The following is a 27,717-nucleotide window of genomic DNA, read 5'->3' on the forward strand; positions in this document are numbered from 1 at the left end:
ATATGCTCTGACTATATGAAAGTGTAACTTGAATTAGAAAGTACCAGTACTTCATGCCATCTCACGGCATGCAGTCTGCTCCAGATATCTGTAAACTGTTTGAAATGGTTTTATTAAATTTAATAATTGGACTCCTTATTCCGTTGTTTTTGTCATTCCTGTTTGATGAAACGAACACGCAGAAACTTAAAGGCTTAAACAGCAGACGGCACACACACACACACTCTTATTTTAAATTCCTTCACAACCATGCCATTTTTAAAATCCGACAGCAAGAAACTGGAGGTGCAAAGCACCGGTTGAATGCCCAGACCGACAATTTGCAGCAGTAGTTTTGCAACATGAGAGCCATCTGAAACACACACACAGCATACATATTATACTTAAAAATGAACCTTCATCCATTAAAATATCGAACGGGGGACTTATGCATGATGATATTAAACTGGCATTAGCTGTTAGCTTGCCTCTGTCTCATCCATTGTTGTGTTGTGTTTTATGTTAAGAGACTACTGCCCGCGCTGCTATATCGACTTATGGACACGCGGCTATACACAAGCACACATGCCCCACCTCCCACCCTCCATCACCTCACTCACACATGTACTCACTAAATCCCCCAGTGTGAGTATTTATTATATTTATTACACTTCTGCACCACTTTAACTGCACTTCTGACTTTTATTGCACTACTGCACTATTTCTACTTTGCACTGCCAAATCCTAAACTTTTTTTTATCACTGCTCAAGCACTTCTGGTTATATGCAATCTACATTTCGTTGCACTGTACTTGTGACATATGCAATGACAATAAATCTAATCTAATCTAATGAGAAAAGAACTCAAAACATTAATTTCACAGTGAATAGCTCCGTGTTGGCACTAGAGAGCATTAAATGACCACAAACACTACAGTCAGTCATCATTTCGCCCCACTGCCCCACTGAGCTGCAAATTAATCACTTTATATACTGATTGCTTAATCTATAAGAATGCACCATCGTTTATTAGTAGATTTGTATTAAACATCTATATCAGTGAAAACAAAATAAAACAATAACTAAAGCTTTAAACTAAATGTAAAGGAATAAATGCTGAGCCTCGCTTTAAACTCCTCCCTGCAGGTTTGGCTGCTAGAAAGAGACTAAATGTAAAGACCTTCATTTATTACTGTAGCTGTGCTGTTATTGGTGCAGTCAGAGAGCTGTCATCTATCACTGAAGCTGATTTTTGATCATTATTAAAATGGAGGCTCCGCCCATTTTTTCCCCGTTGCCATGGTGAATCCCGGTATCAGAGCTCCATTGATGATGGCTTTCTTTCCTTACTCATGCACGCGCTAAATCAGGGTGATCATACTCAGAGTTGATTGAACTAACTCTGATCAGCTGTTCTGTAACAGGAAACTCAGAGTTGCCGATCTCAGAGTTGGACAACTCAGAGACTGTTTTTAAACTCAGAGTTTGTTGAACCTGCTTCCTGGAATAGGCCCCAGGTGTCTGCATGCAGCCTGACATCAGCTCATGAACCTGAGAGAAACTCAGCAAGGTGCTGACAGGATGGAGGTCAGTGTGATCAGCAGTCAGCTGGTGCAGGTGCAGCAGGTGCAGCAGGTGTAGCTGCTCACACACAGGCCTCCACTTCATCACTTCCAGGCAACAGATTCCCAGGAACTCTCCACAGCCTGTACGAGTTGGAGCTCACCTGTAGCTGGTTTCTCTCCTCTCAGCTAAAGACTCCTGCTGTGGAGCTGCATCTGTTTCTTGTGACCTTCATCACAGTCATCATCCTGACCCCGATGACCTCCGACCTCCTCACACTAATTATTTTTCTCTGAAATCAGTCAGAAAACATGAATCCTGTCAAAGAAACTTCTGAAACATAAACAGAAGAATGGAGTGAAGATTTTTATTCTTTTATTGAGTTTTACAGAAAAGCCCATGACTGATTTCTTAGATACATGGATTACAGCATGTTAGTGCACAAACATCAAATAAGGAGCAGAAAATGATCAACCTGTAAGCTTCAGCAGCTGAATAAGCTGTAAGGTGTTCTAGCTGTAGTGACACAATAAATTACAGCTTTTAAAACTGTATAATTCTCAGCTTCTTTCCTTTAAATGGTCTCACATCTGTGAACATTTGGTTTTAGTGTTGGTAGTTCTTTCACTCTGAGCACTCTTAGTGTTTGTTTAGTGTTTGTCTCTCTGAGCATAAAAAGCTGAGCACAGGTAGAACCCAGTGACATGAGTCTCTGCACCTGCTGTTTACTGAGGGTGAGGATGATGAAGAAGAACTCCTCAGGTGCCAGAGTGAAGGTTCCTCCACACAGACAGTTTAACTCGACTGCTCTGCAGTGATGTTACATTCACACATTGTGAGATGATTTCTGCTGCTCTCAGTCTTTGCAGTCGTAGCCAGCAACATTGTCAGCAGTTTCACTTGTGCAGGTGCATTATGTGTTAATCACTGTTTAATATTGATTTGGAAATCTAACCTGACCTGCACCTCCAGAGAAATATCAAATAACGCCCATTATGTCCCTATCGATCACAGGGCATGATTAGTGAGGGATGGAAGAGAGATGTTCCCACCAATATTCACTGTAGGTGTTATTAGCACAGCACCAGACCCTGATTGTCCCGCCCCCAATTTTTTTCATTTTTGGCCACAGCGGCTTTTTGTGACAGTGGAGAGAGACAGGAAATGGGGGAAAGATACAGGGGAAGACACGCGGGCAAATCACCATACATACACACGCCCGCACCGCAACGCGGCGTGTGTATGTGGTCGCCGGCTTCACCACTAGGCCACCCAGGCGCCATCCCTACTAATGTTAATACCAAACTTTTAAATACATGAACATAGAATTAAATCAAAAAGGATTTTCCTGAAAAGATTACAGACAATTCAGTTCATGAAGAGGTTTACTATTCAGAATGAACGCTGATATTAATGTGAGAAAAAAATAACAGCTGCTCCTATTGTCCTTCCACTGTAAGTGGCCAGCAACGTCACTGGCCACTTACATAGGCCACAACAACAGCGCTGCAGAATAAATCAGGGCTAAGAGTCTATGGAGCTTAATGTGACAAAAATCATTATTATAGTAATAATTTGGGGTTTTTTGACAATTACACTGTTTATTTGATCATTTGGAGCCAAAAAATTTAAATCGAAATTAAAATTAGAACAATTGCACAGCCCTTGAATATATTTACATCAAAGGATGCGTGCATTTTGGCAACGGAAGTGAACTGCTACTCAATTCAAATCAATAAGAACGAGGAGACTGTGCAGCGTTTAAACGTGATTTAAAAGCAATATCAGCATCAAAATGTCTGCTGTTGCGTGTTTGGCTGTCAGAATTTCTACTCTACCAAAGCTGGACTGAAGTTGTATCGAATCCCACGAGATCACAGCTGTTTAAGAGAAAACGGAGGAATCTGTGGTTGCAACAAGCCATCAAATGTATTGATAAAAACTGGACTGAGGACAGGATCAGAAATGCTCACGTTTGAAGCGCCCATGTTGTTTATACCGGGATGTCAGGTATCTAAAGTAAACAGCATTAGCTGGTAGGCTATTTGGTTTTTAAACTGTAGTGTGGCTGTTTACAGGTGAGTCATTGCTGGACTCAGAGAGTCCTGATTTTATAATGAATATTTAATCGCACAATAGATTACAAAATGCAGTGCCAGTCAAAAGTCTGAGCAGACTCACATATGAATGGTTGAGTGTGTCTCACAGTGTGACTGGAACAGTATATATATATTTTTTTCATTGTAAATCAATAATATCTGCAGTAGGAAAACGCTTAACAAGCTAGAAAAGCAGTTTGGCGAAGTACTCACGCTGCCATGCAGGTACAATCCTCTGTGAGGACGTAGCTCTCTGACTTGTTTACAATGACGTGAGCCTCTGACAAAGCGCTCCTGTTTCCTTGTCTTTGACTTGGAAGAACTTCTGCCTTCAAGACACAAAACTCAGAGTCTGTATCATATTATTTGATGTTCGGTACACGGCCGCAAACAACATAACTGTAAGCATCCAGTGACTTATATGCATGTAACTTCTCTCCAGTATATATGCTGGGTTTCTCCACCAAATACACGTATATATCCACACACAGATACTGGGCCACTTGCTAACATACCACAGGGATCGGAGTTGGTTGCTGGTGGTCAAAATTAATTTTTGCAGGTAGTTTTGACAATCTTTCGTTGATAATCTCTTCTGGTACATTGAAACGCTATTGAACTCCGCCGTACTTCCATTTCCAAAATGCGCGCATCGCTACCTACATCATCATTGTTTACTAACAGTAAAAGGGTCTATCTGGTTGTTAAGTGATGATGTAGAATTCCATTTCCGGGTCCAAACTGTCACGTGATCAATATTCTGCAACGCTGTGTCCCTGGTTGTTTTAACCGATCCGACTCAAAAAAAAAAAAAAAAAAAACACACTCAGCCGTGACGTTACCAATGAGAAAGAGAAGCAGAAATGGCTGCAGTTGATAAGGTGTACAATCATCTTTAACGGTGAACAGTCATTGGTTATGCCGTTGCTGTTTATTTAGGAGCATTTGGACCTGGATATGACGTCAGACTTAAAGACCGGAATGCAGACTGTTAATATGAAGCGTCACATAAATTAGACTTTACTTTTAAAGCATCTGAATTATCTGTTTCTTTATGTTGTTCACTGATGTCAGTTATTAAATATGGTTTTAATGTCTTTCCCTTGAATGTTCAGGGACAAATGAGACCTTGGAACATCAGCAATAGATTCAAAGTTCATCTGGAAAAATCTGGCATTTGAAACCTGCTGATGTTCATCGGGACATTAATATGAATCCTGACTCTGTTTACATTTCCTGTAGATCACAAAACCAACAACAGCAACAACAAGCAGCACAGCAAGAACTGACAGACCGACGATCAGTCCAACAGATCCTCCTCCTGAACCTGCAGGTAGAAACAGGTGAGAGGTGTCATCAGTCAAAACAGGAAGCAGCTTCACCTCTGATCACACTGAACTCTGCTCACTTACCTGGAGGATCAACTCTCAGGGTGATGACGCTGCGCTTCCATGAGCTTCCGTCTCCCACTAAGACCTGACACTGGTACTCTCCATCATCAGCAGTCGTCACATCCTTCAGGATCAAAGACACGTCTCCATCCTTCATCTGTCTGTCCCGCAGATCCACCCGGTTCTTAAAGGATGGATCTGTATCAAACTGATCATCCCGGAATAAAAGCACATATTTTTCTTCCAGGTCAGCTCTACTCCACTTTAATATTACAATGGTTTTGCCTTTTGGAGCTTGACATGGCAGAACGACATTCTGTCCAGACTCAGCTTTTTGCTCTGAAAGAGGAAACAACACACAGTAGAGAGGTCAAAGGTCAAAGCCCAACTGTTCCCTTCTACAGCAGCCAATCAGACAGCAGTGAGCTCTGCTGAATCTGAGGACAGAAAAAAAGCTTCTTGAACCTTAATTTGGAGCAAAGGCGTCAAAGCTTTGAAGCAGTTTATCAGGTCTGACTTGATTATATACAAGAAGTTTTTCTGTGTCCTTTGAAATTAGAGGTATGATCTCTCCTCATTGATTGAGACAGCAGCCATAAAGATGCTGCAGGTGGAGTGTGGACAAGAAAAAAATACAGAGAACATGAGGAAAACTAAACTGAACCAATATCAATTACTTTGAAGGAAATAAAAGGAAAAAACAGTTTATCACAGTGTATGATTAAAAACTGTGGGCTTCCCAAATGGAGCGGACATAGGAAAGGACAAAGCATGTTCTACAATGATAAAGTATTTAGGGAAAGAGGACTGAATGGGTTAATGATATTTGTGAGGACAAAGAAATCAGATGACAATCTGATGATTTTGGGGGTGCACTTTGATTCCAGACTCACATGGATGCAGCATAGAAACAGAACAGAACACAAAGCAGCTATGAAAATGAGTGTGCACCTCTGTAGAAATGTGACTACTCTTCGGGTCCACGCAGCACGCAATGCTGTGATTCACCTACTTTACCAGTCAGAGAATAACAATCAGGAGTAATAATCAAAGCATCAATATAAGGACTCACAAATGTCAGCAAATTCCTGGAGGGAGCTGCTAAAACTGTCGGAATGGACATGAGGGAATGAAGAAAGTGAAAAAACAGGGACAAATATGTTTGTGCTCAGTTTTTTGGCTGCAAAGAGCGAGGACCAAAAAAAGTCCCAGCTGGCACCGCATATAAAACACCTGCAAAAGACCACAAGGTAATTAACACGCACAATCCAGCTACACAAGCAGAAATGCAGACATGAGGTCAGACACTTCATTGTGTACAGACACTGCAAAGACCCTGCAAGTCTAATTAGGAGCATCTAACCAAGCTAGCTCCAAAACAGAAGCAGCTTCAGGTGGTGAGAACATCAGGATGCAGCTGGATTTGACTCCTTCAAAGAGTTTGTTTTTGTCAAACACCACATGTTTAGTTACTGTAGATTGTATTTTTCTCACTGCTGTTACATAATAATTTCCCTTGCGGGATGAATAATCTATCTATCTATGTAGGTGTTATTAATCTGCTGCATTGACGCTGAAATTTATTGGGAGTTTATTGTAGAATTTATTGAGTTAGAGTTAATTTTTTTCTTTATGTTTCTTCCTGTTGATGTTGATGCTCATGTGTGTCCTTAATATTATACACATTTAGCACGTAGTGGTGCTGTCTTGTGAACAGTTGGTTGTTGAATACAAATTTTTAAATGATGTCTTTTGTCAAGTCTTTATTACACAATAGTCGCTATTGTGTTCATAATTTTTTATTTTTTTAAGCCTGTCATCTCTGGCAGTTTTCGCAATCGGAACGATGATCCGAATGCACTGATGTACCAAACATATTTGCTTTTACAAGAACAGCTCTATATGTTTTCTATAGGCTATTCTTGTTAATGTTTGTATATTTATTTATTTATCGTTTTATTTAGTTATTTATGCCAGGCCTGACAAGCAACAAGGAAGGGCAAGAACAAGAGGGAAAAAAGAGAGAGAGAGAAAAAAAAAAAGGGGGGGGGGACACAAAGGGAAAAAAATTGAAGGAAAGTAGGTATACATTCATATACACATCTATACATATGCATATACACACATACACACAATTTTGTTGTTTTGCAGTAATGTGTGTGTATGCGCCTCTGTCATGCAATGTACTCAGTAAAGAGGGCAAGAAACTGTAACCATGCCCCAGAGATGAACAGGGAAGGACCCAGGCCATCCACAGCCCACTAGGAGCTCAGAAGACCTGAGACCTCACATCCTGATGGCAACCACGTGCACACCCCAGAGGAGGAAGGAGGGAGACTCCAGACGGAGCCGCCATGGCCAAAGGGCAAGAGTCCAGAGAGCCAGAGGTGATGAGCCTCTGGCCCCCCCCCCCACTACACACACACACACACACACACACACACACACACACACACACACACACACGCTGCCCCCCCCTTCCCGGGGGGGATACACATGTAATATGGTTGACAACTTTATGTTGAGATGGCAAAGTCACGCTCTTCAGCCAGACACCTCAATGCGGACCAACCCACCCCACACGGCAGTGCACCCAAGGGGGCACAGACCCCTCCAGCGCAGGGAGGGGCCCAACTGGGAAATAGGCAACCCCGGGCACCAGGGCCCTAGACCCCGCACCCCACACCCAAAGACCATAAGAGCATCTGTCCAAGCCCCCACCAACAACCAGGGCCTGCACACAGAAACCACAACATGGCAGCCACCATCTCCAGTCCAAGAGCCATCAGACACCCGAATCCCCCGGCCCGGGTACACCGCGAGACAAGACTACAACTGGTCACCCCCATCATGTGATGGAGCTGATCAGTGGTTATCAGAGGGATTCAAATTTGGCCAATTGGTTTTTAGAGGTGGCAGACATTCTTTCCAGACTAATGTGCTCTGAAAGTAGATTCTTATAGTGAGTAATGCATAAATCATTTTTTGATTTCCAATTCATGAGGATAGTTTTCTTAGCGATGCATAAGGCAGTAAGAACTATGTGTGATATATTTGTTTTAGGGGTGGGACTCCATTAAAAAAATTAATCTAATTAATTAGAAACTTTGTAATTAATTAATCGAAATTAATTGCATTTTAATCACATTTAAATATTTAACATGATAAATATTGATTTACGTTTGGTTGATTAATGATTCAATATACATAAGCTTAAACTTCAAAATGTTGTTTATTTTCCCACCAGTCTACTACACAGACCAATGAAGGGTGGAAGTGCTCCTGTGATAAGCAAACTCCTGAAATTAAAGTTAAGCATCATAACTGGATAGTTTTATTCAACATTAATGTCTCACTTAATATAGTTGGAAATTAATCATTAGCTCAGCTGTATTCCTTGATGTTGAAATGTGTTATGCTTGTTTTAACAGCTTATTTTGAATAAAAGACTTAAAATTAAACCACAAAAAGGAGAAAAAGTTCGTTCTCCGTTTAACCAGCTGCTTTTACCCAGCTGTGCTTCGCACTCATGGTTGCTAGGCGACATGAGCAGAGGTGAGGGCAGGTGACGCTGATATGAAGGCTAGCCGCTCACTTCCGGCCTTTGCAGTTTTCGTGTGGTGCGAAAGACGTCCTTCGAAGGATGCGGCCACTGAATTTTTGACATTGTGCGTCGATATAATCGTATGCCTGGAACTCGTGCACCGAGAAACGTTCCACGGTGCAAAGTGCGATTAAAATGCATTAAAATTTTTAATTCGTTAATTTCCCCGTAGTTAATTAATCGAAATTAACACGTTAAAGTCCCACCCCTAGTTTAAACATATCTGAGTCCAGAAGTTTTCCTCTGGGTTGATGGAAAGATCTCGCTCCCATTTTGTAGTTGGGAGGGATATTGAATCATTAATTTTTAATAATAACATATATTTTTGATAATAATTTAGGGGTATAAAGATTTAGAAATTCTGTTACCAATACAGGGGTTTCTAATTTTAAATTATTTAAATTAAACCTTGCCAGTATGATGGACCTCAACTGCTGATATTCAAGAAATTTGCTATTGCTAATTTCATATTTTGAAATAAGTTCTTCAAATGAAATAAAGGTCCCATTATGAATAACATGTTCTAAATTCTTTATTCCTTTCTCTTGCCATGTTGAAAAGTTCAGTACTGTCTTTTTCTGACATATATCTGGATTGTTCCAAATGGGTGTCAGTTTACATGGGATAAGTGAAGACTTAGTTATCTTTAAAAATTCCCACCAGGCTGTCAGAGAGGTGTTTATGTTAAGACTTTTAAAGCAGTTATGATGTTTAATACTGACGCTAATGAAAGGTAAGTCAAAGATTTTCACTTTTCCACAGAGTGTGTGTTCTAAATCCAGCCATGGGCTGTCTAAAGGGCTTGATTTGATCCACCTTGAAATATACTGTAATCTATTGGCTAAGAAATAATGATAAAAGTTTGGAAGTTCTAAACCACCACTGCATTTTAGCTTTTGTAAAGCCTTTAAACTTATTCTTGAGGTTTTATTTTTCCACAAAAATCTGAAATGTTTGAGTCCCGAGACTTAAACCAGGCAACAGAAGGTTTATTAGGGATCAGTGAAAACAGATAATTGATTTTAGGCAAAATCATAATTTTTAATGTGGCAACTTTCCCCATGATCGATATAGGTAGAGATTTCCAACATGTGAGGTCATCCTTTATTGTTTTTAACAGAGGAATATGATTCAACCGTACCAGGTCTGACAGCCTGGAAGAAAAATTTATACCTAAACATCTAATGTTGCCTGACTGTAGTGAGGTAGTGGTGATGTTCTGTAAGTTATGAATGAATGAAGTTTATTGCCATGTGGGTGAACAAGTTCACACATTGGAAATTGCAGTTACAGAACACCATCCAAGAATACACAAAACACAACACACATGGGGGGATATGTGTCCTCGGGTCATGCAGCCGACTTGCAGCGCTACCTTTGGCAGGAGGAGAAAACAACACATCATGGGGAAGTTAGGTTAAAAAAAAGTCATCTGGTACAGTGCTCAAAAAGAGCACTATACCAGGGTCCAAAAAAACCACCTTAGCAAAGCATTTGCACATGTAAAGCAAGGACAGCGGCGGTAGGTGAGGTCAGGTCAGGAGGGAATGCAGACGGAGACGAGAGGTGGGGGCATTGTGGAGCCAGATGCCAGGTTCCAGCCAAAACAGTTCGCTGATAGTGGTGGAATTTCATCAGCGGCCGTGGTACACCAGACCAGCTTCACAAATCACAACGCGGAGTGGGGGGAAGAGCAGCCGCACACAGAGCCCTGGAGAGAGATATGGTTGCCAACCCAAGGCCGGCAGGGGAGCCGAATTCCTGATAACAAATGTTGTTTTGGAACAGGCTGCTTGTTTTTCCAACAGCCTTCAGTCTTACTGGGAAACCATTCAAAATCCAATATTCCAAATTCGTTGATTGCTGTCCTCACTGTGCAGAACCGAACTATATCTCCTGATCTAACCCCTCTCGCCTGCGAGCCCGCTAATCTTGCGGCTCAGGTCCACCAGGCTTTGAGTCTGAGTTTGTACGGCTCTGCTCAGCCCTTCCACCAGGGTCGGCAGCCTCTGCAGATGTCGAACCGCCGTCCAGATTTTTTTAATTTGCCAGTAAAGCAGGTATCCACCGAGCCCAAACAGAGAAGATACCGCTACCAAAAGGCCGAATATATATGCGTCTTCCACGTCTTCCACTCCAAGGGCTGAGAAGCACACCGGTCTCCACGAGCTCCAAGAGTCGATGACGTATCCAACCGGGTCTGTTCCACTCGGACACGCAGGCTCCCCTGTCCCGGATCTCATAGTGGAAAAAATTCGATCAATGATGGAGAATGCCCAGTTTGCCAGATCCATATTTCAATCTTGTTCTTATTCGGACAGTGTGTAAAAGACGCTCTCACAGCAAGCAGCAAGCGGAGAGATGGGGAGGGCAGGGAGAGAGAGATAGTGCGACCGTCTCCGACAAGAGCAGGAAGAAAAGAGGTTACAATTCAGAGGTAAAACTGTTGATTGATGGAGTAGTCTGATATAGATGAGAACTTATCTATAAGTGTGATTGTCTTCAGAAGAGAGGTTTGTGAGTTCCCAAGGAAAAGTAATACATCATCAGCATAAAGGCTTATCTTATGGTCTGTGTCTTCTGTTTGTCATTTTCATTGAGCCACTAGCAGCAACAATCCGACAAAATGTAGATATTAAAGGAATTCAAAGAGTGAAGGAGAAAGTGGGCAGCCCTGCCTGGTGCCTCTCTGCAGACTAAAGCTTTGGGAAATAAGATTGTTTGTCCTAACCTGTGCATTTGGAGAACTGTATAGTGTTCTGATCCAGTTTATGAACAATGAACCAAATCCAAATTTGTGTAGAACTGCTAACAGAAATTTCCAATTTACCTGATCAAATGCCTTCTCTGCATCTAAAGAGACAATTGTGGTTTCTAATTTATTAATAGAACAATGGTCTATTATATTTATCAGTCTGCGTGTATTATTGGCTGAGTGACGACCCTTGATAAAACCTGTTTGGTCCGGATGTATAATAGATGGAGTGATTTTTTCTAACCTTCTGGCAAGGACTTTGCAAATTATTTTAAGGTCTACATTAATCAGAGAGATTGGCCTGTAGCTGGATGGGAGTGTGGGGTCTTTGCCTGGTTTAAGAAGTAGACTAATGTTAGCAGAGTTCATGTTTGGAGAGACTGCATGATTGCTCTGAATCTGAGCCACCATTCTGAGAAAAGAGGGTTTTAGGACAGACCAAAATCTTTATAAAACTCTGCTGGAAAACCATCTGGGCCTGGGGCTTTATTATTTGGGAGATGCTGTATTGCTTCATAAAATTCAGATGATGAAAGAGGCGAATCAAGAGTCGCAGCCTGTTTATCATTTAGTTTAGGTAAATTTATATTATTAAGATATTCTTCAATTTCAGCATCAGGTGGATTAATCTGTGATGAGTATAAGGCTTCATAGAAGTATTTAAAAGAGTTATTTATTTGTTGTGGATTGTCTGTAATGTTACCAGTTGAGTCCTTAATAGAAGAGACAGCTGCTTTTTCTTTATTTAGTTTTAACTGGTTAGCCAAGAATTTTCCAGATTTATTTCCAAGTTTTCCAAACGCAGCCTCTGCAACATAAATTGCGTCCTCTTATCAATTTTTTTATTTAACTCCAGTTTCAGTTTCCTCAGGTTGTTAATTATATGTTCTTGTGGTGAAGCAGCATAGGCAGTTTCTAAAGATTTAATTTTTTGTTCTAATTCTAACACAAGTGTTTTTGGTTTGGGCTCTGTGTTTTTGTTTATTTCAGTTCTTTGGCCATTGGCCCCCCTGAACTGTTTTGGCCCATTTTACCCTCATCTCCTGAACTGTGTGTTGGACTGTTTTTTCCGGCTTTGCAACGCCAATTTTGGTTCCATCCCTGTGTTATGGTTTTGTTTTGGACTGTGTTACTTACCTGGAAGTGGAGGCTCCCCTGAACTGTTTTTGACCTGTGTTTGGACTCCTGTGTTTTGTTTTGTTTGGCACTAGCTCTGTCTAGTCCAGCTTTTTGTTCAGCACTTATAAACAAAGCCGAGATTAAATTTTACTTCTGTCTGGTGTATCCTGCATTGGGGTCCTCTTTCTGCCTGCCACACAGCCATTCCATGACACTACTTGTGTTTTGTGAACTTGAAGAAAGCATTCGACCACATCCCTGTCCTGTGGGACGTCCTGTGGGAGTATGGGGTGGTTTGAGGGCCATTTAGTCTCTGTACAACCACAGCGAGAGCTTGGTCCGCATTGCTGGCCATAAGTCAGACTTGTTTCCTGTGGGTGTTGTACTCCACCAGGGCTGTCCTTTGTCACTGATTCTGTTCATAATTTTTATGTTCTTGCCGTCTTGTATTTCAGCGTTGTGTGCAGCAGCAATCCAGCCTCATCGTCAGTCCACACAAAACCTCTCACATTGGCCTTTTTGTAAAAAATAAACAATTTGCCGAGCTTACTACTGTGTCCCTGCAAGCATGCGCGTCTTGCGTAAACAAGATTTGCAAAAAGAAAACATCACCAACTTGTGGCCTGGCATGGGAACTACATCGTTTTCACCATTTCACGCGTCTCCGTGTAAACACAGATCGCTTCTGAAATGCCACTGTGTAAACGGAAGGCTGAAACGCATCAAAACCGCTGTGTAAACGGGCCCTAAATCTAAAGGTGAGCGTGCTTTAACCATCGGGACTCCTTGGCTTTGGAGTAGGTTTGCATAGATTCACTGGTGTAATGGATGACATTGACTACAAAAATTGTTCAACGTGGAATTTCAGCATTGAAGCATCCTATTTTAAAACCCATCCATCTATTTTTTTCTGCTTATGTGATTTTGTAGCTGCAATACACTACAGGAAGATATGGGGGTAGTATTGCCTCTATTGTCTGCCAGTAACAACAATACCAACAAAAAAGAAAGTAACAGCAGTATAACAATGCTAGAACAGGGTGCAGAAAATGAAAGAAAATGGAGACAGACTGGTCAAAGGTGTGGGAGCATTTGACAGAAACCAAAATAAAGCTGAATGCAAAGCAGAGCTGTCCTTCCACGGCAGCATTGCTGCAATGGTGAGCGTTTAAAACACCGGCACCCTGGAGCTGTGACGTCAGCTCTGGATGGGTACATTAGTGCGTCGCTGATACCTGTTAATGTTTGTACAGTAATGTTTCTGTTCTTTCCAAGATGGCGGCGTGAGCGTATGTTTGTTGGGGAGCTGAGCACCATTCGATGTATATGTCAGTGAAATACAACTAGGACTTTTTATATTACTTGGGCAGTGGTGAGTGCAGTACAATAACTTGACAGTGACTTTATATTCTGAAGAATTGCTGTCATATACGGATAAATGTCAAGTCAACAGACCACGGCTAAGTGCTAGCAACCACAACACCCACATGGAGGCACCGAGAGCAAAGGAGAATCAGCTTATAGACTAGAAAAAGCATTTCCTAAAGAAAATGCACTGTGAATGCTGCAAGCTGAATGATTGGAGCTGAAATGCCAGGAAATGCTTCAGAGCTGAATTCTGATTGGCTGAAAGAGTTAAAGCAGCTGAAAATGCTGAAAATGAATTTGAAATGCAAAACAGCTGAAATTGTCAAGAAAGTAGCTAAATTAAACTGGATTTGCTTAAAGGGCAGAAAAACAGCCTGAAGAAATTTTAACTGCAGCTGAAGAAAAACCATAAAAGATATTGAAATGGGTAAAATGGGCCAACATGAGTGAGATGGCTATGGCAGCTGATGACCTTGGGCCATTTTTCCTTTTCAAGTTTGTGTAACTTAAGTGCAATTCCTATGTGCAACCAGTAGGTGAGCACAGGGATAGCAAAGAGTTAGACGATCTCTTTCTTCTTGAACTCAAGCTTGTTAACTTATCAATCAATATAAAGACTTGTAAAAGATAAAAAAAAAATGCCTAGAGACATTTAAACTGCAGCTGAAGAAAAACAAGAAAAGATATTGAAAGGGCCCACCATGACTCAAGTGGCTATGGCAGCAGATGACCTTGGGCCATTTTTCATGTTTAAGGTGTTCTCAGTTTGTGTAAATTAAATGCAGCTTCTCTGTGTAACCAGTAGGTGATCACATGAATTGTCAGAAGCTACAAGGTCTTCAGTTCTAGCTTGCCAAAATATCAATGAATTTGACAAGTTTTAAATGGCAAGAATCAGCCTGAAGAAATTTAAACTGGAGTTGAAGAAAAACCGTAAAACATAATGAGAAGTTAAATCCAAGTTTAGTAGTTTGTCTTGCAGCTGAAGGCTTTCAGCTGAATTGCTGTCATTGCTGAAATATTCGGGAATCTTGTTGAAAATGTTAAAATACACTGAATGATTCTCCTAAACATGAAGGAGAATAAAAGTGCAGAAAATTGTGGACAGAATGAATGTAACACTGTGGCAGCCAATGGGAGGAGCCGCAGAAGCAGGGACTTATGGGACTGTTTATGCTGATGTTTGGGAGTTTTAGTTATTGGTGTTTATCAGTTATTCAGTGATGTTTTGTTGGTTTCACTGTGATTGTTGGTTTGTAATGTCAGTGTGTTGTTATTGAGGGTGGCTGATAACAGGCCACCATGACTGAAGTGGCTATGGAACCTGATGACCTTGGGCCATTTTTCCTGAGCATACTCTTCTGACATTGTGTCATTAAAGCTCCTGCTTCTTTGGTTAACCACTAGGGTGAGTGCAGGCACAGCAAAAAGCAAGAAGATTTTTTCTTCTTCAGCTGAAATTTGCTAAAGTGTCAATATAAAAAGCTTTCAAGGGTCAAAAATGGCTTGAAGAAATAAACACACACTGAAACTTTGTCCTAAACATGAAGGAGAAAGAAGGTGCAGAAAACTGTGGAAAGAATGAGTTTAATATCACTGAATATGAAAAGATTTCAAGTTTAAAACTCAATGGAAAATTTTTAAAGTTCAGAGTAAAGTGGGACTTGAACCTGCTCTGTCTGCTTCTTGTGCATTCATGGTCCCCTTTTCTACCACTGAGCCAACAGGAGTGTCACACAAACAGTGAGGTTTGTATGCATACATATTGGAGAACTCTGCCAAGCTGAATGCTTGTAAATGCGCCAACTGAAAACACCTGCCAGGTGCACTGCTTACCTGCTGAGGTGCATGCACTCTGGCCAAATCTCTGTCAAATTTGCCTCGGCGCACCTGTCAAATAACTGCTTCTAAATCAAAAACCGTAGCTCCTATCAAAATAATTTTTGAAGCGTCACAAGGACCTGCTCTAAACAGTGGTGTAATTTTTATATTCCTGGGCTCAAAAGTGTGGCCGTGGGAGCAGTTTAAAAAAGGTGCTCATTTCTGCTTTGGAGAAAATCACCTCTCTGAAATTACTATGGAGGTTAATGAAGGAGTTGGAAGGTACTCCCTCTGTTTGAAGCCTCACAGTTTAAAAAGTGTACAGTTGACAGGGTTTAGAGACACAGTGTTTGAAAGTAGAGAAGCAGCTCTACATTTTGACCATAAAATGATGGCTGTAGAGTGAAGAGTGTGGACACAGCGGCAGTTTAAAAATAAATTTTCCACATGAAAGTTTTTAAGTCTCCCACTCTACTAATTAGGCTCTCACTCTACAAAACGCAATACACACCCATTATAAACTCTGAAACGGCTGAAAAAGCTCCTTAAACTTAAACGCTCACTGTGCTTAAACCGTAAAAGATTTTGAAACACCAAGTAAAAGCTGAATAGCTGAACGTCTTGGCTGCATTTTAAAGTTTAAATGGTTTCTCTAGCTTAAGGTATGCTGAAGGTATTAGCTTTTAAAGCCTGAAAGGTTTTGAAAAGATTTGAAACTTCCCCATTCATTTCAATGGGGCAAAAAATTCAGAAAAATATTAATATAAAATTGATGCTAAAAGATTTGAACCAGGAAAGTAAAAGCATAAATGTCCTGAAGAAGCTGAACAGTTTGATACCTGAATGGTTTCTGTAGCTTAAAGGGTTTTTGAGTTTTTAGCGACCGAAAAACGTACAGAAGAACATATAAATAAGAAAGAATACAACAACAATACTGTGAATGCTTGCAAAGCATTCACAGTAATAAAGATTACAACAACAATACTGTGAATGCTTTGCAGCATTCACAGTAATAATATGCATGACTACTGCATGGCAGACAAACCCATAATTACTCTTGTGGATTCTGAGTTCCCTCCTCTCCCCATTACACCGGCTATAACTCCATCTAAACCTCCCTGGACATGGATGGCTATGTAATTGTTCAGAAACTAGCTGGTATCTTAGACGAAGGCCAAGGCCTGTGAACAAGGGAAGCCGGCGTATTACATCGGAAGAAGAGCATTTTTGGAGGGAACTGAACTCACTCTAACTAAAGGTGATAAGCAATTCACATGTCTGCGAGGTTTATATCATTGACTGATATACAGACTGAAACCTGATGCCCAGGGTTTTACTGATTTAAGTTATGTTCATTTATGATGAAAGTTTTATAAGTGCTGAGAATATTATTTAGCCAAATTTCTACCTCCATTTTTTACTATTCTGGAGATCCCAGCGGGGTAATGACCTGTGGCAGGCTCATGGATCTGAACATTCTGCTGGTGTCACCACCCTATAGTACAACTTTTCAGGGTCCATATTGTCAACTATCTGTGATTCTGCAGGTCATAGTGGCCTCTTTCCCACTAACAGGGTTCCGGTGCCGGTGCCAGCATTTGAACCATTCAGTGGTTTTTCCACCGCGGAAGCACTCGGTGCTCGGCCGAAAAACGGGTTCAACTCCGGCCCCGCAAACTAGCTGGTCTGGAACTAAGAACGCGTGACGAAAGCAGCAGAAGGGCGTGACTCTGCCGTCTCAACATCAAGTTTTCTACCATATTACATGTGTATTACATGAGAAAAGCGAAGCGATTTTCACGGCTGTGAATTAGGTTGGGCTCTAAGGCTGAACTTGCTGCTTTGTATCAGTTCATATCACAGATAAAAGGACACAAAGTGCGTACTTGTCGTCTTGCTCTAATCGCTGTCTGTGTTTCCCTCTGTGTTGCACACGGATGCTGCAGTAGTTTGGTTTGGACCCTAAAACGTATTTGCAGCACAGAAAGGGGAGCGTGTTCTCCCACGTTTGTGCGCTTCGGCTTCCGTGTCCAGACGAGGACCCGCCCACACTCACACGTAAAGGATCAGTCGCAAAGCAAGTTGGAAACGCGGGCCCGTTCTTAAGAGTTTCGCCGGTTAATTGAAATTGACACCAGCACTGGCACGAGCACCGGCACCTCAGCAGTGGAAAAGTAGCAAGTATCATTCAGGTGGTAACTATTGAACACTTGAACACTCATTGTACATCCTGTATAATGACAATAAAGGCATTCTATTCTTCTATTCTATCTACTTTACATTGGCCGTTGTCAATATGTACGGCTATAACTCATAATGAAAATGATATATTATTAGAAACATTAGAAAAGCATATTCAAACTACTTCTAACAGGTTTCCTATCTCAGGTATTGTAACAGGAGGGGATTTTAATATGATACTTGATTACAATCTGGATTGCTGGCCCCCACACAACTCTACTGCAATTAATGAAAATCTCAAACTGTTTATGCAAAAATTTAATCTAATTGATGTGTGGAGATATCATCATCCAAACACTAATTTCTTTACAAGGAGTAATAGGAATGCCACCAGGAAATCACGGCTGGACTTTTGGTTGGTCTCAGATAAACATTGAACAAATATCTGCTAATATTGTCACAACTCCGTAAACTGATCATAATGCAGTCTCCATAGTTATCCCCTTACACTTTGTCACATCTAAGGTTCACAGAAACTCTTATGGGAAGCTAAAAAAATTCAATTCTAAAACATGAGACAGTTTGAACAGGCACAAAGAGGATAATAACAGATTTCTGGAACAAAGCGATGTGCGAGGGTGCTTTTGGTAGCAATTGGGAACTTTTTCAATTTAAAGCTGCCCAGTATTTGAGGAGCTACGGCAGTACCTTTGTTTTAAAAAACAGAGATTGGAAGAAGAGAGGGTGACCTCTAAATTAATACTTTTGTCCCAGAAAAACCCTGCTGACCTGTCAGAACAAGAACGAATAGAATTAATTTCAGAACAAAATAAACTGAATGAAATTTACCTATATAAAGCTAAAGGTGCTTTCATAAGGTCAAGGAAAAAATGGATTGAAGAAGGAGAGCAGAGCTCAGCTTATTTCTTTAACCTGGAACGACGTCAAGGAAAGCTGAACTTAATCCAACAGCTCAACATTAATGGGGCTGTTACCGATGATCCAAGTAGAATAGCAAACTTCTGCTCCGGCTTTTACAGAAACTTATACAAAAGCAAATAGTGTCATCAGTCTGCAACTCTGTTCTTCAACTCTGAGCGATTTCACGCAAATTACTGAAGATGGCAGAGAGCAGTGTGATCAGACTATAACCATACAGGAAGTGATTTATGCTGTTGAACATCTTAAAACTAATAAATCTCCTGGAGTCGATGGTCTCACCACAGAATTTTATCAAACCTTTATAGAAAATCTGGCTCCCTTTTTATTTAAGGTGATATTAGAAAGTGTGGAGCAGGGAACTTTACCTCCTACACTAACACAAGGCCTGATTACGCTAATCCCAAAACCTCAAAAAGACCGTCTACTCATTGATAATTGGTGACCCATTTCATTATTGAACACGGACTATAAGGTTTTTGCTACAGTACTTACTAAACGGCTTAAGAATGTTCTGGATCCGATTATCGATGAGACGCAGTCGGGATTCATGAGGAAGCTTCTGGATTCTCTGCAGCTTCTGTGAGCTACCTCTCAGAGACTGTGATGTTACACATGCTCACAACATACCAATTAAAACTAAAACCATGTATCTTGGGACCAACATTGTGAAAAACCAGACAGATAGATGCTCTGAACACTTTAATTTGATTATTGATAAGACAAGGAAAAAGCTCAATCAGTGGCTTCACAGAGATTTATCAGTGAAAGGCTGCATTCTGCTGACAAAGGCAGAAGAAGAAGCTGCTCCTCTGCTGCCCACAAACAGCTCTGTGATGCCATCGATAAACTATTGTTCAGCTTTATCTGGAAAAACAAGATGCACTATTAAAAAAAATCTGTGATAATGAACACTTATGATTCTGGTGGACTAAACTTTCTTGATTTTACTACCCTCAACAATACCGTTAAAATAAATTGGATAAAGCAGTTTTCACACAATCCCACATCTGTTTGGAACTTTATACATAAGCACATCTTTTCTGCCATTGGAGGCCTTCAATATGTTCTTTTATGTGATTATATAATAGAAAAACTTCCCCTCATCCTGTCAAACTTCCATAATGCTGTTGGCATGGTCATTAATCTATAAACATAACTTCTCTCCACACAGATGCTTCATCTGGAATAACCAGTATATTAGATACAAAAACAAATCGTTGTTCTTTAATGTGTGGTTTGCTAATTTTAGCAACCCAGTTGTTAAATTAAAATCTTTTAAATTATACTGATTTCTATCATAAGTGGCATTCCTGTACCACAGCAGACCCACGTCAGCTACACCCACCGTATAGTGACTGATTCCACCACTTTACTAGAGGGCTTGCTGTGCCGCGGTGTGATTGCTTAATTGAGCGTCTCCATAGGTTAAAAAATGAGTGCCATCCATAACGTCTACGCAGTGAAGCTCCTCTCATTTATTTAACATTATTGTCCATAACAAATAAGCACTTTATAGATCTACACAAACAACTTGCGGGCAAACAAAAGGCTCGAGTGCTGCCAACGCAACACCTGACGCTACAGTGACGATCACAAACCTGTGAACTTCCTGCCTGCCAGCAGCACACCTGTCCATTGTTCCCTAACATATTTATACTCGCTTCTTACCGCCCACAGTGTGCAAACACTCAAGCTACAACCAAATGCATGTAAATCGAAACAAAAATGGCTCTGTCACACACCCACATATTTAATGGATCTGAGTACGGAGCCGCTCCTTAGAAACTCTCCTTCACTTCAAGACGTTTTCCTCAGCAGTGAAGGCATTTGTTTCTTTGTTGTGTTTCTTTGGCCGCATCCCCGTTCCGTAGCTCAGGCCTCTTAAGTATATAAACTATTGTAGCGATTCTGTTTGTTAAAGTTAGATGCCGTTTGGTCATGATGTTGTGTGATTTCCCACTGTTCTGCTGTTACCTGAAGGCGTGTATGCGTGCGGAGAGGGAGAGGAGAGTCCGTTTTTTGTCTGTTGTTTTGTTGGCCTGGTTGCGGCCCACGGCAACCTTTTTGTTGTCAATAAAGAAAGGCAACATTTGCTGGCAACCTCAAGCCCTCTTCTTTAACGTCTTTAACGCTACAGTATTATACAGAGAGCGAGAGTAGGGCCTGTTCATGGAGCCGGAAGAGAAAGAAGAAAGGCGAGCTCACCGTCAGAGGCCAAAACTACGACGGACAGCAGAATCCAGCAGAGACACGCGGATGTTAGTGAAGACATTCTCGGTGAATCCAACTATGCTAAATATACCAAGAAAAATACAGTCTATCCTTTATGGTGCAGGGAAACACAGGATGGTCGCTCACACAGACATATGTCTATGGTCGCTCCCTTTCTGCTACAGCCTGCTGATGGTTGGCTCGGTGACGTCCATAGTCATATATACGTAGACGCCGCATTGAGCACTGACTCGCACGTCAACGTCGTCGCCATATTGGAGGAGGCAAAAGCGGCCAACATAACATGAGACGGATGCTGCACTCTGGTGCTGTGTGGAGTTTTTCGAACCATTTTACAGTCAAAATGGGATCACATGGGGATTACCTTTCACAGGTAAGACTGACGAATTGTTTTTGATCGTATTTGGCCACCTGCTGAGGAGACTGAGGTCCTTCGGTGTCTGCAGGACTCTGTTAAAGACCTTTTATGACTCAGTGGTAGCATCTGCCCTTTTCTATGCAGTGGCCTGCTGGGGGGGTGGATGCACCGAAAGGGACAGGAGCAGGATCGACAAACTGGTGCGGAGGTCTAGCTCTGTGTTGGGATGTCCTCTGGAGTCTGTGATGGTGGTGGGTGAGAGGAGGATGTTAGCAAAGCTGACATCCATCATGGACAACCCCCATCACCCTCTGCATGAGACCGTGGGTGAACTGAGCAGCTCCTTCAGTCAGAGACTGAAACATCCTCCTGCAAGAAGGAGCGCTTTCGCAGGTCATTCATCCCAACAGTAGTTAGACTGTATAACACATCATAATGTCTTGAGTCACTTGGACACTTTACCTCCACTGCATCACTTTATCCATACAGTCAGATACATTTTATTTATTACACTCACCCATATAATGCATACCATGTATGCTGTGTACCTTACCGGCTACAAATGTATATAATATTTTGATATCTGTATATAGTGTTTTGACGTGTGTGTATATGTGTGTATATGTAAATGTGGGTATTGACACTGATATATATATTTATGTATATAGTGCTTATGTATATGTGTATAGTTTTTTGCTATTTTATTTTATTCTATTGAATTTTAGTTTTTAGTTTAGTTATTTGTTCTTACTCATCCTTTTCATTTTTTCTCTGTATTGAGCTGCTGTAATGCACAAATTTCCCCGTCGTGGGATTATTAAAGTTTTATCTTATCTTATCTTATCTTATCTTATCTTATCTTATTCTAACAGTTTGAAAACAAAATTATTTTTTTGTGCCTAACAGTTTATATTAGTGCGTATCTGAATGTGTGAATGAACGCATTAACTTAAATAACTTTGTGGAAAGGCGCTTTATGAAGATCAGTCCGTTCATTTCTGTTAGTGTACAGCGCAGATCTGCCACATCCAATATGGTGGACGTGCTGACCTGTTAACACAACATGACGCCCCGCTCAGTGCGGCGTCTATGTAAATGGCCTTGGACACACGGGGAGCGACAAACGACAGCGAGAAATGGGTCGCATCGCCACTGGGGTAAAACCAGAACACACGGGAGGCGATAGCGACGGCAGCTTTGCGAATCGCGCTCTTACGTCACTCGTCTCCAATAAATGTGATTGGTTATGAAACTGGAGGGATTTAGACATTTTCAAAGCAGTCCGTGTCAGACACGGCAATAAAGATGAGGAGTCTGAAGATTTTACTGGAACTGACAGAAATCTTGCTGTTAAGTCTCCTCTACAAAAGAAAAAGACAACCTCGCGTTCATCCTATATTAGCACAAAAGTCCTCTCTATCGGTCTGTTTAACGTTAGTCTTGCGCCAACACGTTCTCATATGGCTGCCTTTTATGTGTAAGTCGATAATCACTGCGTGAAGTGTCATATAATATAGGAAAGTCAAACAGCTAAAACGATGCTTTCCTTCCTGCTGAAAGTGGTTGCAGACTGCAGTGTGTAGTATATACTCTCCGCTCATTGGTCAGTCAATGAAACTCTTGCTGATTGGTTTAGTGCCACATGACAGCAACAGAAGTAGAACATTTTTTAACTTTGTTGTGTCGCGTCGCCTGGTCGCGTGTGCACGTCTACGTGTACGAGCTCGAAATTTCACATGCACGAATGTCGCCGGTCGCTTAGCTGGAGGAGGGCAAGCGATTGTCGCCTCATCGCACAAGCTCCATAGGAAATGAATGGAGAGCGAGCGACGTCGCTCCCCGTGTATGGCAGGCCGTTTTAACATAAAATCCGTTTGTCTGCCTATCCATAATTACATTTCAGATATCTAAACTGCATTTTGACTAGACAAAACTACATTTTAACTATCCAGAATGGTAATTTAAGATATCTGCAATTACATTCTGACTAGTAAGAATAATAATTCAAGATATCTTCAATTACATTTTGAGGAGTCAAAATTCCTTTCAAGATCTCTCAAATTACATCAACGGATTCGTCATTTGACGGGTCACAAATCCGTAATTACAATTTAAAATATCTAAAACGTAATTATGACTAGTCGAAATTACCTTTTAGATATCTGAATTTAACGATTGCCTGAAGGCCCCCTTGTGCTGTACTGAGCTGTCCAAACAATTGCCTGTGTAGAATTTCAGGTGGCTGCAATGGCGCTGGCCGTTATAGACAAAATTGTAATAAAATGCAACAATACAAAAAGAGCTCCTCAGTATGGGATATATGCGGAGAGCGCGAGAGTCTGTACTTAAAGACTGCTTCAGAAATCTGCACAGAATCTCTGATTTTATGGCCGTTTTAACAAACTGCCTTATAAACGTTCTGCCAAAATGCTCCGTAATTCAAGATATCTCAAACATCATTCTTACTAGTCAGAATGTTAATTTAAGATATCTTAAATAGAAAAGCCGTCTAATTCAAGATATCTGTAATTCATTTGGAGATATCTTAAAAGGCTTTTTGACTAGTCAAAATTACAGTTCTAGATATCTCTAATTTAGTTTTGCCTAGTCATTATTTGCTTTCAAGATATCTAGAATTTAATTTGCACTAGTCAAAACTATTTATCGCCTATCTAAAAATACATTTAAGATATCTTGAAATATGGTGTCATTTAAGATATCTTTAATTAGAATTATGACTAGTCAGAATAAAAAACAAGATATCTTGAATTAACTTTATAACTAGTCATAATTTAATTGTAGATATCTGAAATGTGAGTTTCAGATAGTCAGAAATCCATTGAAGATATCTTGAATTGAAGCCGCCATACAAATGAATGGTAAATCTGACGTCATTTCGACTAGTCAGAATGTAATTAGAGATATCTCAAATAGGTATTTTGTCTAGTCAAAACATAATTAGAGATATCTCAATTTACTAATACGTCTAGTCATAAATCAATTTCAGATATCTGGAATGTAAGTGTGGTGAATCGGATTTTATGTTAAAACGGCCTGCCATATGCCATAGGCCCGTGTGTCGAGGCCCTACTATATGTCTATGGTCGCCTCGCTGTGACGTATCGGTCATGGAAGCAGCTAAACGGCGTTAGCGGCATTTTGCCAACAGTGGAAAGGATTCATAGATTACATTTATTTCTTTTTTTTTTTTTTTTTTTTTTTTTTTTAAGCCTGTCATGTCTGGTAGATCTTGCAAGCAGAACTGTGATCTGAATGCGTTGTTGTGCCAAACATATTTGCTATTTCAAGATGAGCTCTATAGGTTCTCAATAGGCTCTTCTTGTTGATGTTTTAACCCTTTATTTTATTTATCTGAGTTATTTTTCCACATACTATGTAACAGCCAGAGCTGACAGGCTGAAGAAGAGGAAAATAAAGAGAAGAAAAAGGGAGAGAGAAAGGAAGCAAAAAAAAAAAAGGGGAAAGAGCACAAGTCTATTAATCAGATAGTTCATCACTTTAACATAAAAAAATACTATCAATACTTGCAAAAATAAATTTGTGTGTGAAAAACAAAACTAACAAAGCATGTTACGCACACCAACAATTTTGTTGAGTTGTGATTGAGTGGGCGTTTGTGTCTGTGTCATGTTTGTGTCTGTGTCATGGAACGTACTTACCAATGAGGGCAAAACGCTGCAGCTCCACCCATCAGAAGCCAGAGGCAGGTACGGAAAGCCCCCGGAACCCCAGGCCACCAGCAGCCCACCAAGAGCCAGGAAGACCCCCGGCCACTCAGTCCAAAGACAACCGCACACCTACCCCAGCAGACGGGAGAGGGTGGTCTCAGACGGAGCCCCCCCAGTCGAGGAGCGAGGGCTCCAGGGAACCCAAGGCGATGAGAAGCCAGCCCCCCCCCAGCGGCCAGCCCCCTGCACTGGCCGGCGGCAGGGCTCCCGGGCCCACGGCACCCAAGGACCGCCCGACCCTCCACAGAGCCCCCCCCCACGCCGAAGAAGCCAACGCAGCCCCGCACCGCACCCCCAAGGGGGGCAGGCCAGCACCCACGCCAGAACACCCAGCCCCACCCAGGAACCCCGAGGCACCCCCATCCCAGGGGGGTAGGGGGGAGGAGGCAACCAGCAAGGAGCGGCCAGGAGGCAAGGCACAAGGCCCAGACCCAGGTCCAGCCATACATACAAACACACCCAGACACCCGTGTACACATTTATACACAGATACTCATACATGCCCATACATACTTACCCACACACAGATATGCCATACATACACATTCACTCACCCACCCATACTCACGGAGACGGTGACAAATACACAAAGACACACATTCATCCATAGCTACCCACCCTCTGAAGGCGGGGCAAGTGGAAACCACCCCAGGGCCAACAGCGACCCCAGGACGCCACCAGCCCGGTCCCCAAGGAACCACCCGACCCCTTTCAAGATATCTAGAATTTAATTTGCACTAGTCAAAACTATTTATCGCCTATCTAAAAATACATTTAAGATATCTTGAAATATGGTGTCATTTAAGATATCTTTAATTAGAATTATGACTAGTCAGAATAAAAAACAAGATATCTTGAATTAACTTTATAACTAGTCATAATTTAATTGTAGATATCTGAAATGTGAGTTTCAGATAGTCAGAAATCCATTGAAGATATCTTGAATTGAAGCCGCCATACAAATGAATGGTAAATCTGACGTCATTTCGACTAGTCAGAATGTAATTAGAGATATCTCAAATAGGTATTTTGTCTAGTCAAAACATAATTAGAGATATCTCAATTTACTAATACGTCTAGTCATAAATCAATTTCAGATATCTGGAATGTAAGTGTGGTGAATCGGATTTTATGTTAAAACGGCCTGCCATATGCCATAGGCCCGTGTGTCGAGGCCCTACTATATGTCTATGGTCGCCTCGCTGTGACGTATCGGTCATGGAAGCAGCTAAACGGCGTTAGCGGCATTTTGCCAACAGTGGAAAGGATTCATAGATTACATTTATTTCTTTGGTACATTTGGTTTGTTACATTCTCCGTTCAGCTCAGTCCAAAACACATCCAACTGTTGTTCACCGAGCCAGAGGCCCAGATGCTGGTAAGCGGTTTCCAATACTCCAACGGTATGTCACAGTGTTTGGGAGCTGTAGATGGGACACATTACAATAAAACCATCAGCTAACTCCACCTACTACATCAACAGGAAGGGAAACTATTCCCTAAATGTCCAAGCTGTTTGTGACTGTAAATACAGATTCATGGACGTTATTAAGTGGGAGCATGCACAATCTGTGCATCTTTGCTAATTCAAAGATGAACACTTATTTCAAGACTGGCAGAAGCCGATTGTGGATGATGAGGGACCTGTGCCAATTTTTCTTCTGGGGGACGCTGCGTACCCATTATTGCTGTACCCGATGAGGGAATATTCAAATGGTGGCTCAGCTCCTCAGGTACAATGTTTTGGACTTTTCCTGTGGAGAGCTTGCGTGGTTATAAAGTGCACTTTTGGCCATCTCAAGGCCAGTTCTGCAGCACTTAGGCAACAAATGGACATAAATCTAAATGATTTGCCTAATGTGATTTATGCATGTTCAATCCTTCACAATTACTGTGGTGCCGGAGAGGACACTGGATGAACTGCATGAGTCATGCCATAGAGAGTGACGAAGACTGGCAGCCTCCCACACAGAATAACAAATATATCACAGACTGTATTGAAAATGCTGGAAAACAAGGGAGAAGAGTTGTTAGAAAGTACCTCGATCCTTAATTTTGTTGGGATATTAAGTTGTACGCTTAACTGTATTCAGAGTTGTTGTGTTTTAATCAATCTTGAAACAATATCCTTAATTGACTGCAGTACAGTTTCATAATGATTAGAATACACAGCAGTACTGATGATGGATTATCTTGATGAGTTCTTTGCTTTGGCAACATGTTAAGTATGTAATGTTTAAGTGATGTTCTAAGCCTGTATCTAAAAAATTATACCACTTAACAACATAAAGAAATAATTTACTTTTTAAAACATTTCAGTCTAATTTATATCAGTGTGACTCCATACTAACAGTCTGATTATGGACCAACCGGAACGAGGCAGGGTCAGGAACAGACGTTTCCAATATTTATGTGGACTTAAAAAGCTCCACATTTAAACCTCTGTGTACTTTGAGGGCCTGAAACTGAAAATATTGATAGTATGAATGCAAAAATCTGCATGATTCATTAAATATCTTCATTAAAAAAATCTGCTGATTCTGAGAGGTCGGGGTC

At 41.2% G+C, this 27,717-nt stretch overlaps 1 protein-coding gene across 1 annotated transcript; it reads right to left on the reverse strand.

Annotated features, from left to right (window-relative positions):
* Positions 1-4,498: 4,498 nt before the first annotated feature.
* On the reverse strand, positions 4,499-21,234 carry LOC115776558 (ICOS ligand-like). Its single transcript, XM_030724277.1, has 3 exons — positions 21,028-21,234; positions 5,054-5,371; positions 4,499-4,968 (listed from the first exon to the last, which is right to left on the reverse strand). The coding sequence occupies exons 1-3, from the start codon at positions 21,092-21,094 to the stop codon at positions 4,847-4,849; spliced, it is 507 nt and encodes a 168-aa protein (XP_030580137.1). The 5' UTR covers positions 21,095-21,234; the 3' UTR covers positions 4,499-4,846.
* Between the last annotated feature and the right edge of the window lie 6,483 nt (positions 21,235-27,717).

This window comes from Archocentrus centrarchus, unplaced genomic scaffold (genome assembly GCF_007364275.1).
Source record: "Archocentrus centrarchus isolate MPI-CPG fArcCen1 unplaced genomic scaffold, fArcCen1 scaffold_33_ctg1, whole genome shotgun sequence".
Taxonomy (NCBI): Eukaryota; Metazoa; Chordata; class Actinopteri; order Cichliformes; family Cichlidae; genus Archocentrus; species Archocentrus centrarchus.